The sequence below is a fragment of the Centroberyx gerrardi genome, chromosome 14 (genome assembly GCF_048128805.1).
Source record: "Centroberyx gerrardi isolate f3 chromosome 14, fCenGer3.hap1.cur.20231027, whole genome shotgun sequence".
Lineage (NCBI taxonomy): Eukaryota > Metazoa > Chordata > Actinopteri > Beryciformes > Berycidae > Centroberyx > Centroberyx gerrardi.
The window spans coordinates 10,966,810-10,979,536 of record NC_136010.1 but is presented as its reverse complement, the minus strand read 5'-3'; the positions used below and the strand labels follow the sequence as shown (position 1 = coordinate 10,979,536).

Below are 12,727 nucleotides of genomic sequence, written 5' to 3'. Positions count from 1 at the left end.
TACAACTTACCATTGTAAGGAATCATTAGCAGCTCTTAATGGCCTGAGGAAAAATGAGAACAACATATTCAAAAAATAGGACTTTACCATGAAAAAGTAGGTCTTCTACAATCCAAAGACCTTATCATGAGTAAGTAGGCCATGTACAGCCCAAACCACAGTATTGTGACATAGGATCCAAACTATTCAGACTGAAACAGGACAAAAAACATTTTCAAATTGGGCAAGAGTGAGTGTGTGTGTGTGTGTGTGTGTGTGTGCACAATCCTAGCAGGCAACTTACAGGGTGTTGGCCATGACCAGCAGGTCTGCGTTGTCAAACAGAACCACCTGAGGCCACTCCACCAGCAGGAGGAAGGTGAGCTGGATGAGCAGCATCAGAGCCAGCTTCCCTATGCTGCTGATGTGGAGGAACACGGAGCAGGCCAGCAGGGTCAGCAGTACGCTGTAGCAGAAATACTGCAGCAGAGGGGAGACAGGGAGGGAGGAGGAGGAATGAAGGGTGAAGGTTAGGTAAACACTCAAACATACTTTTTTATGCACACAGAGAAACACACACCTACACATGCACAGACACAAACGAGGGCAAACAAGCGGGCAGGCGCGCAACCCGTGCATGTCACGTGAACACATACGCACGCACACAAGTAGACACACATGCTAAAAAAGCTTTGGGGCTGACCTCAGGGAAATGGCAGGGCGTGGCCTGGCTGGGACACAGGGTCAAACCGTCCTCTGCTGTCTTGGTCAGGTTGTGCAGCAGGCACATAGTCGCTGATGTGTTCAGCTCATTGTACACACACACTTTCAGCTTCTCTGTGCTGCAGGTAAACTGGCAGGAGAGGAGGAAGCAGTCAGTGAATAAACAGGCGATACATAAGCAATCAGGCGCCATCTTTTTTGTCTCACAAATACCGCACTACAATTCTAAAGCTAATACCAATATGTTAAGCGTCACGGCTGTTGCATGATAAGAGTTAAGGAGCGAGGGGAAGCTTTAGTCCCTACCATGTTGACAAAGGCAGAGATGAAGAGGAGGAGGATGGTGAGGACTCCCACCAGTGTGCTGTTTGCGCGAGACTGGACTATTTTCTTGGTTACCGTCTGCAAGGCAGCTGGGAAGAGCTTGGATACAGACAGCAAGGAGACGATCAGACAGAGACAGTTAACACCATTAGTGATGCTGACTGTAGACATGGGATAATGACTCATATCTCAATACATCTGCAGAAAAGATTGCGAGAGTGTTAGAGGATTTTGTTCCTTACTTTGATGCAGGAGTAGATGGCACAGATGAAGAGGATGTTGGCGAGGATGATGAAGATGCTGATGTAAAGGCCCAGCATGAGTGTCGTGCTGGGGGAAGAAAAGAATCAAGCTTATTAGGATGTGTAACTGTCATTAACTCTTCATAAACTAATAAAGAGCATATTTCCTGCTCATAATTCAGTAAAACCGGGAAAAAAAAACATTTGAGCACAGAGGGAAATCTACTGGAAAGAACTACTTACTGTGGAAAGATGATAATCTGAATAAAACAGATGAAGCAGAAAACAAGGAGTGCACAGGCCACATAGCCCCCAAAACGATCATCCACCTTTTTGGAGTACTGAAAATAGAAAATTGACAAGAAGTAAGTTGCACTTTAGCAGCACAGTAACAGTAAATCATCAAAACCATATAAAGCACATTTGACAGGCAATTTTGGTGAATTTAAAACAAATTCCCGTCAAATCCTAACCTTTTTCTCGAGGGTCGAGGTCTGGAAGGTGAGCAGGAACTTTTTGACGTGGTCTTTCCTCAGCTGGTCGATGCTGCGGGCGTCGATGGCGCGTCCAAGAAACTCATCCACCTCATCCTCAGGGTTCAAGGCCTCCTGGGCGCAGCGGCTATGAGGTAGACAGAACAATAGGTCACTGTGGTTTGTGTGTGTGTGTGTGTGTGTCTGTGTTTGTGTGTGAGGGAGCTGGCCTATGCTGTGACAGGCAGGATGACTCAGAGCTAATAGGGTATTAGTGCTGGGTTGGATCTGACTCTATAAAACCAACAGTGGGCTCTAAAGTTAGAGCGCTATAGTGACAGTCTGCCAGTCAGCGCCTGTGACTCCACACAGCAACCCAGTAACAAGAACAGGGGCCAAAACACTCACTTGTCTTTGCTGGATGCTTCATCGATGCCCTGGGAAGACAAAAATGGAGAAAGAAAGGGAGAGAGAGAGTGAGTGAGAGGGAGAGAGAAACAGCAAGTTTGTGAGAGAGAGAAAGAGAACAGGAAGGAGAGAGTAGGAGGAGGAGAGTGAAGGAGAGAAAAGGGAGAGATTATCATGTAGCCAGAGTAAAACCGAAAAATAGACAGAGACTCAGACATCTGCACAGCTAATCCCTGAGAGCCAGACTGATGTTTTAATTAATGCTTGGAGGCTTCAAATTACACCCTCTTTGCCCCTAGGGCACAAACCCTCTGAGATGGAGAGAACAAAAAGAGGAAGAGAGGAGAGGGAAGGAATGATGGAAAATGAAAGGAAATGAGAGTTGTACAGGGAGAGTAAGAGAGAGAGAGAGAGAGAGAGAAAGACAGAGTGAGTGCTATCAAGATATATAGAGACAGAGGAAGAGCAGGAGAAGAGAGAGAGAGAGGGAGTGAGAGAGAGAGAAAGAGGAAAGAGAGAGAGAGAGAGAGAGAGAGAGAGAGAGAGAGAGAGAGACAGCAAGCCTCGCCAGATCAGCCTCAGTATAAGTGATGCTCTGGGAATCCCTGGGAGCTGTCCATTGTCGCAGATAAGCCCTGTTGTAACTCCTGCTTGTTTGATGGGAACAGATCAATACTTTATCTCACGTTTCCATTGTCTCCTGCAGGCTGGTACCATACCACACACATTTGTTGCAGGCACATGTGTCCAGGCAGCATGAATTCACCATGTTACAGAGAATCCACCCCACTCAACTCTACATTAAAGAGATTCTGAAATAACATTAGGCATCTTTAACCCCTTTGAAAGATACTAACTTCTTTCTGTCTATTCTCTTTTACACAGAGAAATAAGATAGAGATTTTCTAAGAAGTTAAGTTGGGAAGAACTTATTATTGGTGGATGTTGGACCTACTGTGCATTTACATCACACTCATTTACACTGACTGCAACAGCAGAATAAGCTTCAGTTCCTGACAACAAATACTGCCCTGGTGATACTCCTGCGGCCCTAGAATGACCATGTAAGAGAAAAAATAAAGAGCTAGTGTAAGGAGAGAGTTAGAAAGGATGCTCAAGATGGGAGCATTACAGAGCGAGCAGAGGAAGCTACGGGAGGTGGGATACAGACAAGGGGAGAGGGTGCAGAGAGCTCAGCTACTGTAAGCGCTCCCTGTGTGTGTCTCACCATCTGCCTGAAGACTTTAGACTCCTTGGTTCTGGCGAAGGATCTGTCGGGCACCCAGCGTGGCATCAGGCCCTCGGCAGAGTTCGCACGTGCCCGCTGCATCTTGGCCATCATGGCTTTCTCCTCTTTCTACATGTGGAGAAACCCCAGAGCCACCAGATTAGATGTTAGAGTAGATACGTACATTGCCAAAAAAGGTCTTCTATGCCGAGCAGAGCCTATCTCTGGTGACAAGCTATGCTTTAGTAGCCATTATATTATGTTTGTGTAAAATTTGGTGCTGGTGTGAGCCTCTGAATAGGCCCACCTGTGTGTGTGTGTGTGTGTGTGTGTGTGTGTACTGACCCTCTTCTGGCTGCAGCCCAGCACCAAGAAGGTTTCAATGTTGTTCTCCTTCAGGTAGGCATTTCTGTCCCCTCCAGAGCCCGGCTCCACCTCATAGTCCCCATTCAGATACTGTAGTGTGGCTTTGGTGATGTGGATACGCCTACACACACACACACACACACACACACACACATACACACACACACAAACACAAAAACACACACACACAGTATTTCAGTATGACAGCTACAGTAAAAGTGGAATCAATGTGAAGCTGGATGGTTTGAGTTAAACAAAATGGGAGCCTATGGTAGTATAGACTGGCAGGTGGGGTGGGCGGGGCTTACCCTGCCTTCCCCCCTGCCTCCATGTGGTTGGCTAGCGTCACGTCGTTGGACCACACGTCAAACTGCCACTTGCGCAGGCCCAGCACCCCACAGTGGACGCGCCCGCTGTGGATGCCCACCCGCATGTTGACATTGACGCCCGTCACCTCTCTCACCAGCCTGCAGACGCAGAAATGGAAAGGCACACACAGACGCAGGCACACACACACACACACACACACACACACACAGTCAGAAAACCAGTGTCACCTTCAGCTGCACAGCGTCTCTTGCAGACCCTGTGTAACATAAACATGGCATGAAATCTTAAGTCGTCCTTCACTGGAGAATTACTGTATGACTGTATGGGCGTGTGTGCTTGTTTTGAGTGTGTGTGTGTGTGTGTGAGTGTGTGTGTGTGTGTGTGTGTGTGTTTGACTCACGAGATGGCCTCAATCATGTCTACTCCCATTTCCACACAGCAGTGGGCGTGGTCAGCGCGGGGCTCAGGCAGGCCTGATACGCAGTAGTAACAGTCCCCGAGGATCTTAATACGCAGGCAATGGTTCTCCTGCACAGCAAGGACACACACACACACACACACACACGTGTAAAGTGTTAGGCTCCTAATTAAAGCAAATATACACCATGTTCATGTCAAATGTACAGCTTGTTCTGTATAATTCAGACTCTACTACGACCCATTAGTCTCGGCACAGACTAATTGACTTGTTACACAATGCTTAAGTAACGCTCCCCCAGGTGCATCATGTTAGGTACATCATGCTAACAGTGATGTAGACTATACATTGTACAGTTACATAAACAGCAGTGGTTCAAAGTTGTGCTGTGAAAATGGCGTTGGGAGGTGCCGGCGCTCACCGAGGCCAGCTTGTCGAAGCGAGCGAACAGCTCGTTCAGCGTCATGACCAGCTCCTGGGCCGTGCACTGAGACGCCAGGCTGGTGAAGCCCTCGATGTCTGCAAAAAGTATACTGAGGGAGAGGTGGGGGGCGGGGGGCGGGGGGGGGGGGGGGGGGGGGGGGGGGGGGGGCAGAAAGAGGGATGAGGATAACCGAAACAGACGGACAGGAAAAGAAAGACAAGAGAGACAGAGAAAGAGATCAATCAATAAGCACAGAGCTGGTTAGCATGGTCTAGCGCCTCCCTCACTGTCCAGCTGCCATGTGAGCGAGGGAGGGAGCGAGACAGTCGTTTGTTCAGCTCTGGCTTTCATCATCTAGGCCAATGTAGGTCACCTCCTCCAGCCCTTCCCTCTGAGAATCATCTCTCCACCCCCCCCACCCCACCCCTCTTCCCTCTGTTCCTCCCTCCCTCCCTCCATGGCAGGGAGGGGAGAGTCTGCATGCCTTTCATTGCTAACTTTTGATAGTAATTAAAGACAAGGATAAACAACACCGCAGAGACTGAGTTCCCGCTGAAGGCAGACAGATGGCACTGTTGGCCCCCGTGATGTTCAGCCTCATTACATCCACTGATAGGACGGATCTTGGGAGAGAGCCGTCCCTTAATTTCATCCAGTAGATGATTAGAGCCTGTCTGCGTCTCCCACACACATTTGGGTCACATCTGACAGGTGTTGGGATCTCTGCTGCAACCTCAGCTCTTTGTGCCCCCCCCATCCCTCCCCCCGCCCCTTGTCCCAAACTGACCAACAACGGTGGGCTAATGGATGGGGAGATTCAATCAGCTGTTAGTACTGAGCCATTCCCAGTCAGGAGGTGAAATCCAATGGTGAGAGCTGAGATAGGGGGCCAGTGAAGTGCGGCCTGCCTCCTATCGTTTGCTACTGAAAGCACAGCGGTGCGCCTGAGTCAGTGTCATTACTGCAGTCGGCGCAGTCAGTGTCAATAGAAAACAACATGCATAATACATACTGTCTAGCTGTGGGAGTAACTTTTTAACTGACACATCAGCCAGCGTAGTGGGGCCAAGGCTAGTGGTGCTAGCGTAGTGGATAAGCTGTCCCACGTCACTTTGGCCAACAGCCACTTGTTGAGTGTGTGTGTGTGTGTGTGTGTGTGTGTGTGTGTGTAAGTATATGCATGTGTTCATCAGTGTTTACCTAACATTGTCGTGTTTCTGGATGTAGATCTTGTGGAACATCATATCTTCCTTCTTGGCATTGATATCAGCCTTCATCTCCATGGCAACGTGCCTTGGCAGCACCGACAGCAGTAGGCGCTCCTGAGAGAGAGAGAGAGAGGGAGGGAGGGAGAGAGGGAGAAAGATAGAGAGGGTGAGAAAGAGAGAGAGAGAGAGAAAGAAAGAGAGACAGTGAAAGAGATAGAGAGAGAAAGAGAAAGAGAGACAGAGAGAGAGAGGAGGGGGCACTCAGTTCAGCCCATTCACTTTCATCAGTTTGCACCGCTAGAATGCTAAATGACTCACTGCCTTGCTTGGCATCTGCGTGGGAACGTGTTATTCAAATAGAGAGGAGTGGAGATACGTGATATACTCCAGAACATATTGTTGACCTCGAAAACTGAGACAAACAAATTAGACTAGAAAAATGAGATGCTCCATTGTTGCTCTTTTGCATTTGTGTATGTGTTTATTTCATACCTGTCAACATTGGGCTTTAAAATAAGGGAGATTTTCCGGGACCCCCACCCGACCATAATTTTTACATTATGAAAGGGATTTCCTCTCTCGGTTCCAGAGATCTACCAACTAGCATGCTGGTTGATCTTTTTTCCCCACCGTGACCAATACTAAACTCCACCTTAAACCTTGCAAAACGCATGGTTGTTTCCCAAAATACTTCTGGTCAGGAATGGATAAATCGTCTCCCAAGTGTCTAAATATCTATATAGATATTTTGCTTTTTTTTTGCTGGCGTCTGATCAGGGACGGACTGGGACAAGAAAATGGCCCTGGACTTTTTGACCCAGACCGGCCCACATCCAGCCTGCGAATATTCCACCATCCCTACCCCATTGACGCATACATGAATACAGCAAGACTTAGTGTCACTACTTATACAGTATATATAAATTAGTACTACATACGGTTTGTCGCCAGCAGACCACCACTGTGAGGATACCACAACATTGAGCATTTAGTGCATCATGATAAAGGGCTATATTTGAAAATAATCTATACCGATGAAATCAGTCAGGGATTGCCATTGGCATTTTTAGCATTTTAATTTGGTAACTTTCAACAATAAATATTTAAATTAACCAACACCAGGTAACAATAAATTCTAATAAACTATAACGTTGTCTAATAACAAACTATAAACAATTAAAATGTGGAGTAAAGGGGTGGGCATGTAGAGAGAGGCACTGAGCCTCTTGATGCCGTTCCACCGGCAGTGGAAATGCTGCTGGTGCTTGCACTACTGAAAAGGTCAGTCGTTTTTGCGCATTTTGATGCCTGAGCTTCACGGGCCGTTATTTCTTGTCCCTCAATTTCTCTGCCCCACCTTTTAGTTTTTTGGAAGGATTCCTTTCTATGTTGTTACGTTTTACTGCTGTCTGATCGCGCTGATCGGCTCATCTGACATCTCATCTGTTCGCGAGGGGTGGAGGCATAGCTCACTCACCGCTCTCTCTCTCTCTCTCTCGCTCACTCACCTGTCTCTCTCTCTCACCCTCTCTCTCTCTCACTCACCTCTCTCTCTCTCTCTGTATGAGGTCTGGTTTATTTTCCCTACAGGATATGGGCAAGGCTGCCTCTTTTGCTTATTTGCTTGCGATGCGCGAGTGTGCGTGTGTGTGTGTGTGTGTGTGTGGGTGTGTGTGTGTGTGTGAGAGTGAGTGAGAGAATTTGTTTGTGTGTGTACCTGCTGCTGGTTCTCTCTCTGCAGGTGCAGTCTGGCCTGGATGTATCCTCTGGTCTCCTGGAAGGCTTGTCTCTGGGAGACCTCAGCAGGGTAGTGTGTACAGATCCCAACCATGTTAGTGCACAGGAAGATCAGCACGTTGGCACTGATCTGAACACACACACACACACACACACACGTGCACACACACACATACACACAAAAATAAGGGAGAGAGGAGGACAGGAAAAACGTAAGAAACCTACCAAGTATGCACATTTCATAATATAACAATACAGTGAACCTTGCATGACCTGGGTGAGGTCAATAAACAAAATTGATATCACTTTATGTCATAGGATTTACTGCAAGCAGAAACATTCCTCAAACATCTGAGGAGCCATTAGACGTGATCTGGTTAGAGATGATGAGCGCGGCCTCGTGGTTGCTCTGGAAGGGGACATTCTTCTCATGTCACACTCTATACAGCAGATAAGAAGCCCAGAGGGTTCAGTGTAATGTGTCACTATCGACACGTGAAGACTGCGTGATTCTAGTTAAGTTGGTTTTCTGATGTTTTTTTTTTTAACTTGAAATGAAAGTTTCTATTGTCTTCTTTATACTGTCCATGAAACCCATTCAAAAGGGAAAACCAGCCAGTTTTACTGAGAAGATTACTTTATGGAGAGTTTGAAACCAACAACAATAATACAGCCTTTGCAAAACAGCTTGGTTTTACTGTGGCAGCATGGAGTGATTTGGTGTATTTATGTCATGTGGTTACTTTAATGCATCTGGCAATGTATTTGAATGGACAGCTTTAGATTATAGTGACAAACAGAGGGAGAGAGTAGGTTAGTTCAGGGATTTCACTGATTAGCACACCTTCAACCAGAGAGGAGGAACTTGTCAATGAAATCATCTGCTGTAGCAGCTGATTTCTGCAGACCTGCAGACTCTTAGCCCTCCATAGCACATGGTTGCTTCTTGTGCCCAGGTTAGTTCTTGTGTGTACCCAATGCAGTGAGGTATGCTGGCTGAACAATGAGCCTCTCAGAATACAGAACAACATATAACAGCATTATCTGTGGCTTGGGTAAATGAAGTTTAGATATAGTCTACAGTTAGCTTAGTGGAGCCATTGACCTCAGAAGCATTCCTCTGTACTGCTACTGCTGTGTGTGTGTGTGCGTGCGTGCTTGTGTGTATGTGTGTGCATGTGTGCATGTATGTGTGCACGTGCGTGTGCTTGTATGTGTGTGGTAGGCCAGTCTGTTAGTGATTTCTCTTCTCACTAGTCCACAGCCAAGAATGAACATCAGAAATGGAGCCTTGAGCTCTGGACTTCCCCTCCGCTCTGAAACAAACACACACACACGCACACATACACACACACACACACACACACACACACACACACACACATACCAACACACACGCATGCAAACGCACATTCTCTCCATGCTCAGAAACACACTCCAGCCTGGGAAAATCACTTGACCCCTGACCGGAGCACAGAGTGCTTCCTCTGAAGATGATATCATCGATAATGAGAAAAAGACATGCAAGCACAATATACAGATGAATGCTAAATTTCAGACAGTCTTGATAACAACATTTTTACTGAGCTGGAGGACTAGAAAAATCTCAACATCAGTACCAGTGTTTATGAGCCATGGCTGGTATGCTGCCAAACCAGTGTGTGTGTGTGTGTGTGTGTGTGCGTATGTGAGTGAGAGAGAGTGAAAGAGAGACAGATACTAAATGGAGACAAGAGAGAATGAGAGAGATCGTCATATATATGTGCATATATACACACACACACACAAGCACACACTGCATGTTTTCTCATGCAAGTGTCCATGTCATTTCAATTTGAACACAAGCAATAGGAATGAAATGAAGAGGAACATTAGCTACTGAGGGGGAGGACAGAGTCTACACATGGATGGCAGAGAGGAATGCAGGCTGTTGATTAAAAACCTCCAAAAAGAAAGTAGACAAAAACAAAGCCTCGAGCCTAATTTGTAGGGTGATGGCAGGTTGTATTGGCTTTCTACCACGGAGCTAAGATGAGGTTTACACTGTATACACACGGACTGGCCCTTTGTTGTCACAACAACACAGAGACAATCTAACAACCTGTGCTTGAAACACAACACCTATTACCACAGGACAGTGGCAGGCCAACTCCGCTCTGTTTATCTGAGGAGATAGGCGAGGCGAGGCGTGGTGTTGGCCTGGGTGGTAACTTCCTATTCTACCTGAGAACAAATGACCAAACTAGATGAGGAGTATAGGAGTAAACAAAAATAAACACACTGATGTGTTGCAGGTGCAGCAGTAAATACGCCTTTGATGTATTGAATAAATACCAGTCCCTGATGTAGCTGATGCAGGCAGGGAGCAACAACATTATTCAGGAACTAACAACAGAACATCCAAAATGTATTCTCATCTTTTATTTCTGAGAAATATATATGCAGCCAGGTTGCCTGAACCAGGTTTTCAGGAAGGAACAAGGAGCACTCTTTCCCTTTACTCCTTGATGCGGGATGACAGAGAATGGCTGATGCCCATCTGTCAGTCAACTTTCAAGCCCTCAGATCAAAGCTGTCAGGAGGTGTCAGACACCTCATCATCGGGTCATTGAAGATCAGGTGTAAGGATCTACAAAGAACATCCACTCGTGTTCTTTACATGCACTCAGATTGGCCGAGTAATTGTTACCTAACTGCAACAATAAATTTGTGCCGCACCATCGCTCAATTAGTGATGAAGCTATTGCGTTCATAAATCATTGACGAGCCCAGGCTTCCTGATAAGCCCTGCTGCGTAATGCCACAGACCACCGGTGGAGGCCTGACACTCCAGTCTTGAAGGGCTCTGATATAACTTGATCGCATTAATCCCTAACAGATGGCGCTGAACAGAGTCGAGTGAGGCAGATAACTTAGTTAAGTGGCCTGTCTGAGATACAGGGCCACCTGCAGTTCCCAGCACCATGCTTCTCAGCAATGCACTCAATTTACATTCAGCCAATTCAACTTCCCCTGAGAGCACACTTTGGTATTTCAGATTTCACTCCAAGTTAAGACATTCATATCAAATTGATTTGGATGGTTTGGCAACAAGCATTGTGTATACTTACACACAGTTTAGGAGGTCCCACATTTGGGGTTTGGTGTATTTGTGTTGAATGAAAAAACACAGGATAACGCAATCACAGCTTGGATGCCCATTCATTTGCAAATGCCATGCAAATGCAAGTGCAGTATCTATTGAAACATTACAAAACCCCCAAAATATCAGCAGACAAGCCGTCTTCGGGTTCAGTGTTATTAGAGCCGAACGACAACTGAATGACTGTATCTTGAATGATAGCTCAATGAGACAGCCCAACAGCTTGGAATAAGAAAGTAATACGAAAGTGTGGGGAAAATGATGAACAAAGCTTGTGTTAATGCCAAGTTATATGCTTAGTCACCACACGGTCTGGAGATTAGAGACAGAAGCATTCAGAGCGGCTTTTGAATAAACCTTGTGTGTGAGCTATGTGTGTGTGACTCCATTTGGACTGGCAGCTCTTTGATCCTGGAGCCTGTTGTGTCTGTTGCTGCTCTCTCATCACCCCGGCCTGCTAATCCAGCACAGACCCCCGGCCACTCTGATGTTCCTCTCTCCGCAGATAGAGGGATGGGGTGCAAAGAGAGCAGGAGAGCCTACTCTCCATGTGCATAATGCCACTCTGTCTTCATAACTAATAAGCTGGACTTAGCTCCCGCTGATGTCTCCTGACTGTTCTTCCTCCTCGGGCCGTTGGGCTCTCAAAGGCGAGCCTCACTCAACATTTACTTAAGCAGGAACCTCTTTGGCGGTCAAGTTGAAAGGAGTCTAAACATTGGCTTATAAGGCGCGGCTCTCAGCAAGGTGTTTTACTGAGTAAGGCAGAGGGATAGTGTGATAAAGAAAGAAAGAGGGAAGGGGATGGAAAGGCTTTTTGCTTGGCAAACACACAGCAAATCCGTCCTGCCTTTAATAATATCTCCCTGGTCAATTCCCTCACGCACAGGCACGCAGGAATGTTCACATGCACAGATCAGGCTCTCGCGGCAAGATCATTATCCATTCATTCAGATAGAAACCCTGTGCCATAGATTATGTCCTATGATCAGTAAGGGATGCTTTCATAACATGTAACCTGATGGAGACGTGACCTTTTAACGGGTCAGTCCGAGTCTCATTTCTGAAGTTTCAATGAGTGCAGTCTTGAATAATTTATGACTAATATTAACTCCTATCACAATACAGTGAGAAGAGTTCAACTAAGCACTGATAGCCACAGGTATTGAAATATTGCAGGCTATCACTTATCAAACAAAGACACTGACCAGGTAATCAATGTTTGGATTTGACCGGGAGCTCAGTGAGCTCAGTGAAAGATAACGTCAACGTATGCCGCAGCTATCCCAGCAGCCCCCAGTCTCACTGTAGCAGAAGTTGAAAGTTGAAAGGCCAGAGAGCTATCTCCCCTACGCCAACACAAAGGCTCTGGGGACTCTGCTGTTGACATGGGGGCTACTCTCCAAGAGCTGACCTTTGACAGGCATCTGGAGCTTTTCAAATGTCTTCCAGAGATGAACGTCAGAGCCTAGTCGCACATCGCTGATCAGAGAGAGGCAAGAGGCATTTCTTGTGGTACAAGAACGGTAAAAATAGACAATACTTTGAGATTTTGTTGCACTAGTTTTGATATAATCGTGGTTGCTAAAAATTTGTACTTATTGACATAAGAAAGAAGCCATTCCTTATAAAGATGTAAATGTAGCAGAGGGGTTGGGGGGGGGGGCTGTCTTTGCCAACTTGGGTCATTGCCATCTGGAACCGGAGCTCTGTTTTCGTCATGGC

The 12,727-nt window shown here is 46.5% G+C and overlaps 1 protein-coding gene across 1 annotated transcript in view; it reads right to left on the bottom strand.

Moving 5' to 3' along the window:
- The window catches only part of LOC139927688 (adenylate cyclase type 6-like), a 30,440-nt gene that overhangs the window by 5,059 nt on the left and 12,654 nt on the right, over positions 1-12,727 (bottom strand). The window contains exons 4-18 of the mRNA XM_071919925.2: positions 7,841-7,990; positions 6,116-6,237; positions 4,913-5,024; positions 4,474-4,601; positions 4,052-4,210; positions 3,723-3,864; positions 3,378-3,506; positions 2,150-2,178; positions 1,742-1,889; positions 1,512-1,609; positions 1,269-1,356; positions 1,009-1,125; positions 683-832; positions 284-459; positions 11-43 (exon numbers count right to left, since the gene is read on the bottom strand). Coding sequence (XP_071776026.1) covers positions 11-43; positions 284-459; positions 683-832; positions 1,009-1,125; positions 1,269-1,356; positions 1,512-1,609; positions 1,742-1,889; positions 2,150-2,178; positions 3,378-3,506; positions 3,723-3,864; positions 4,052-4,210; positions 4,474-4,601; positions 4,913-5,024; positions 6,116-6,237; positions 7,841-7,990 — 1,781 coding nt within the window. The remainder of the gene's footprint in view (positions 1-10; positions 44-283; positions 460-682; positions 833-1,008; positions 1,126-1,268; positions 1,357-1,511; positions 1,610-1,741; positions 1,890-2,149; positions 2,179-3,377; positions 3,507-3,722; positions 3,865-4,051; positions 4,211-4,473; positions 4,602-4,912; positions 5,025-6,115; positions 6,238-7,840; positions 7,991-12,727) is intronic.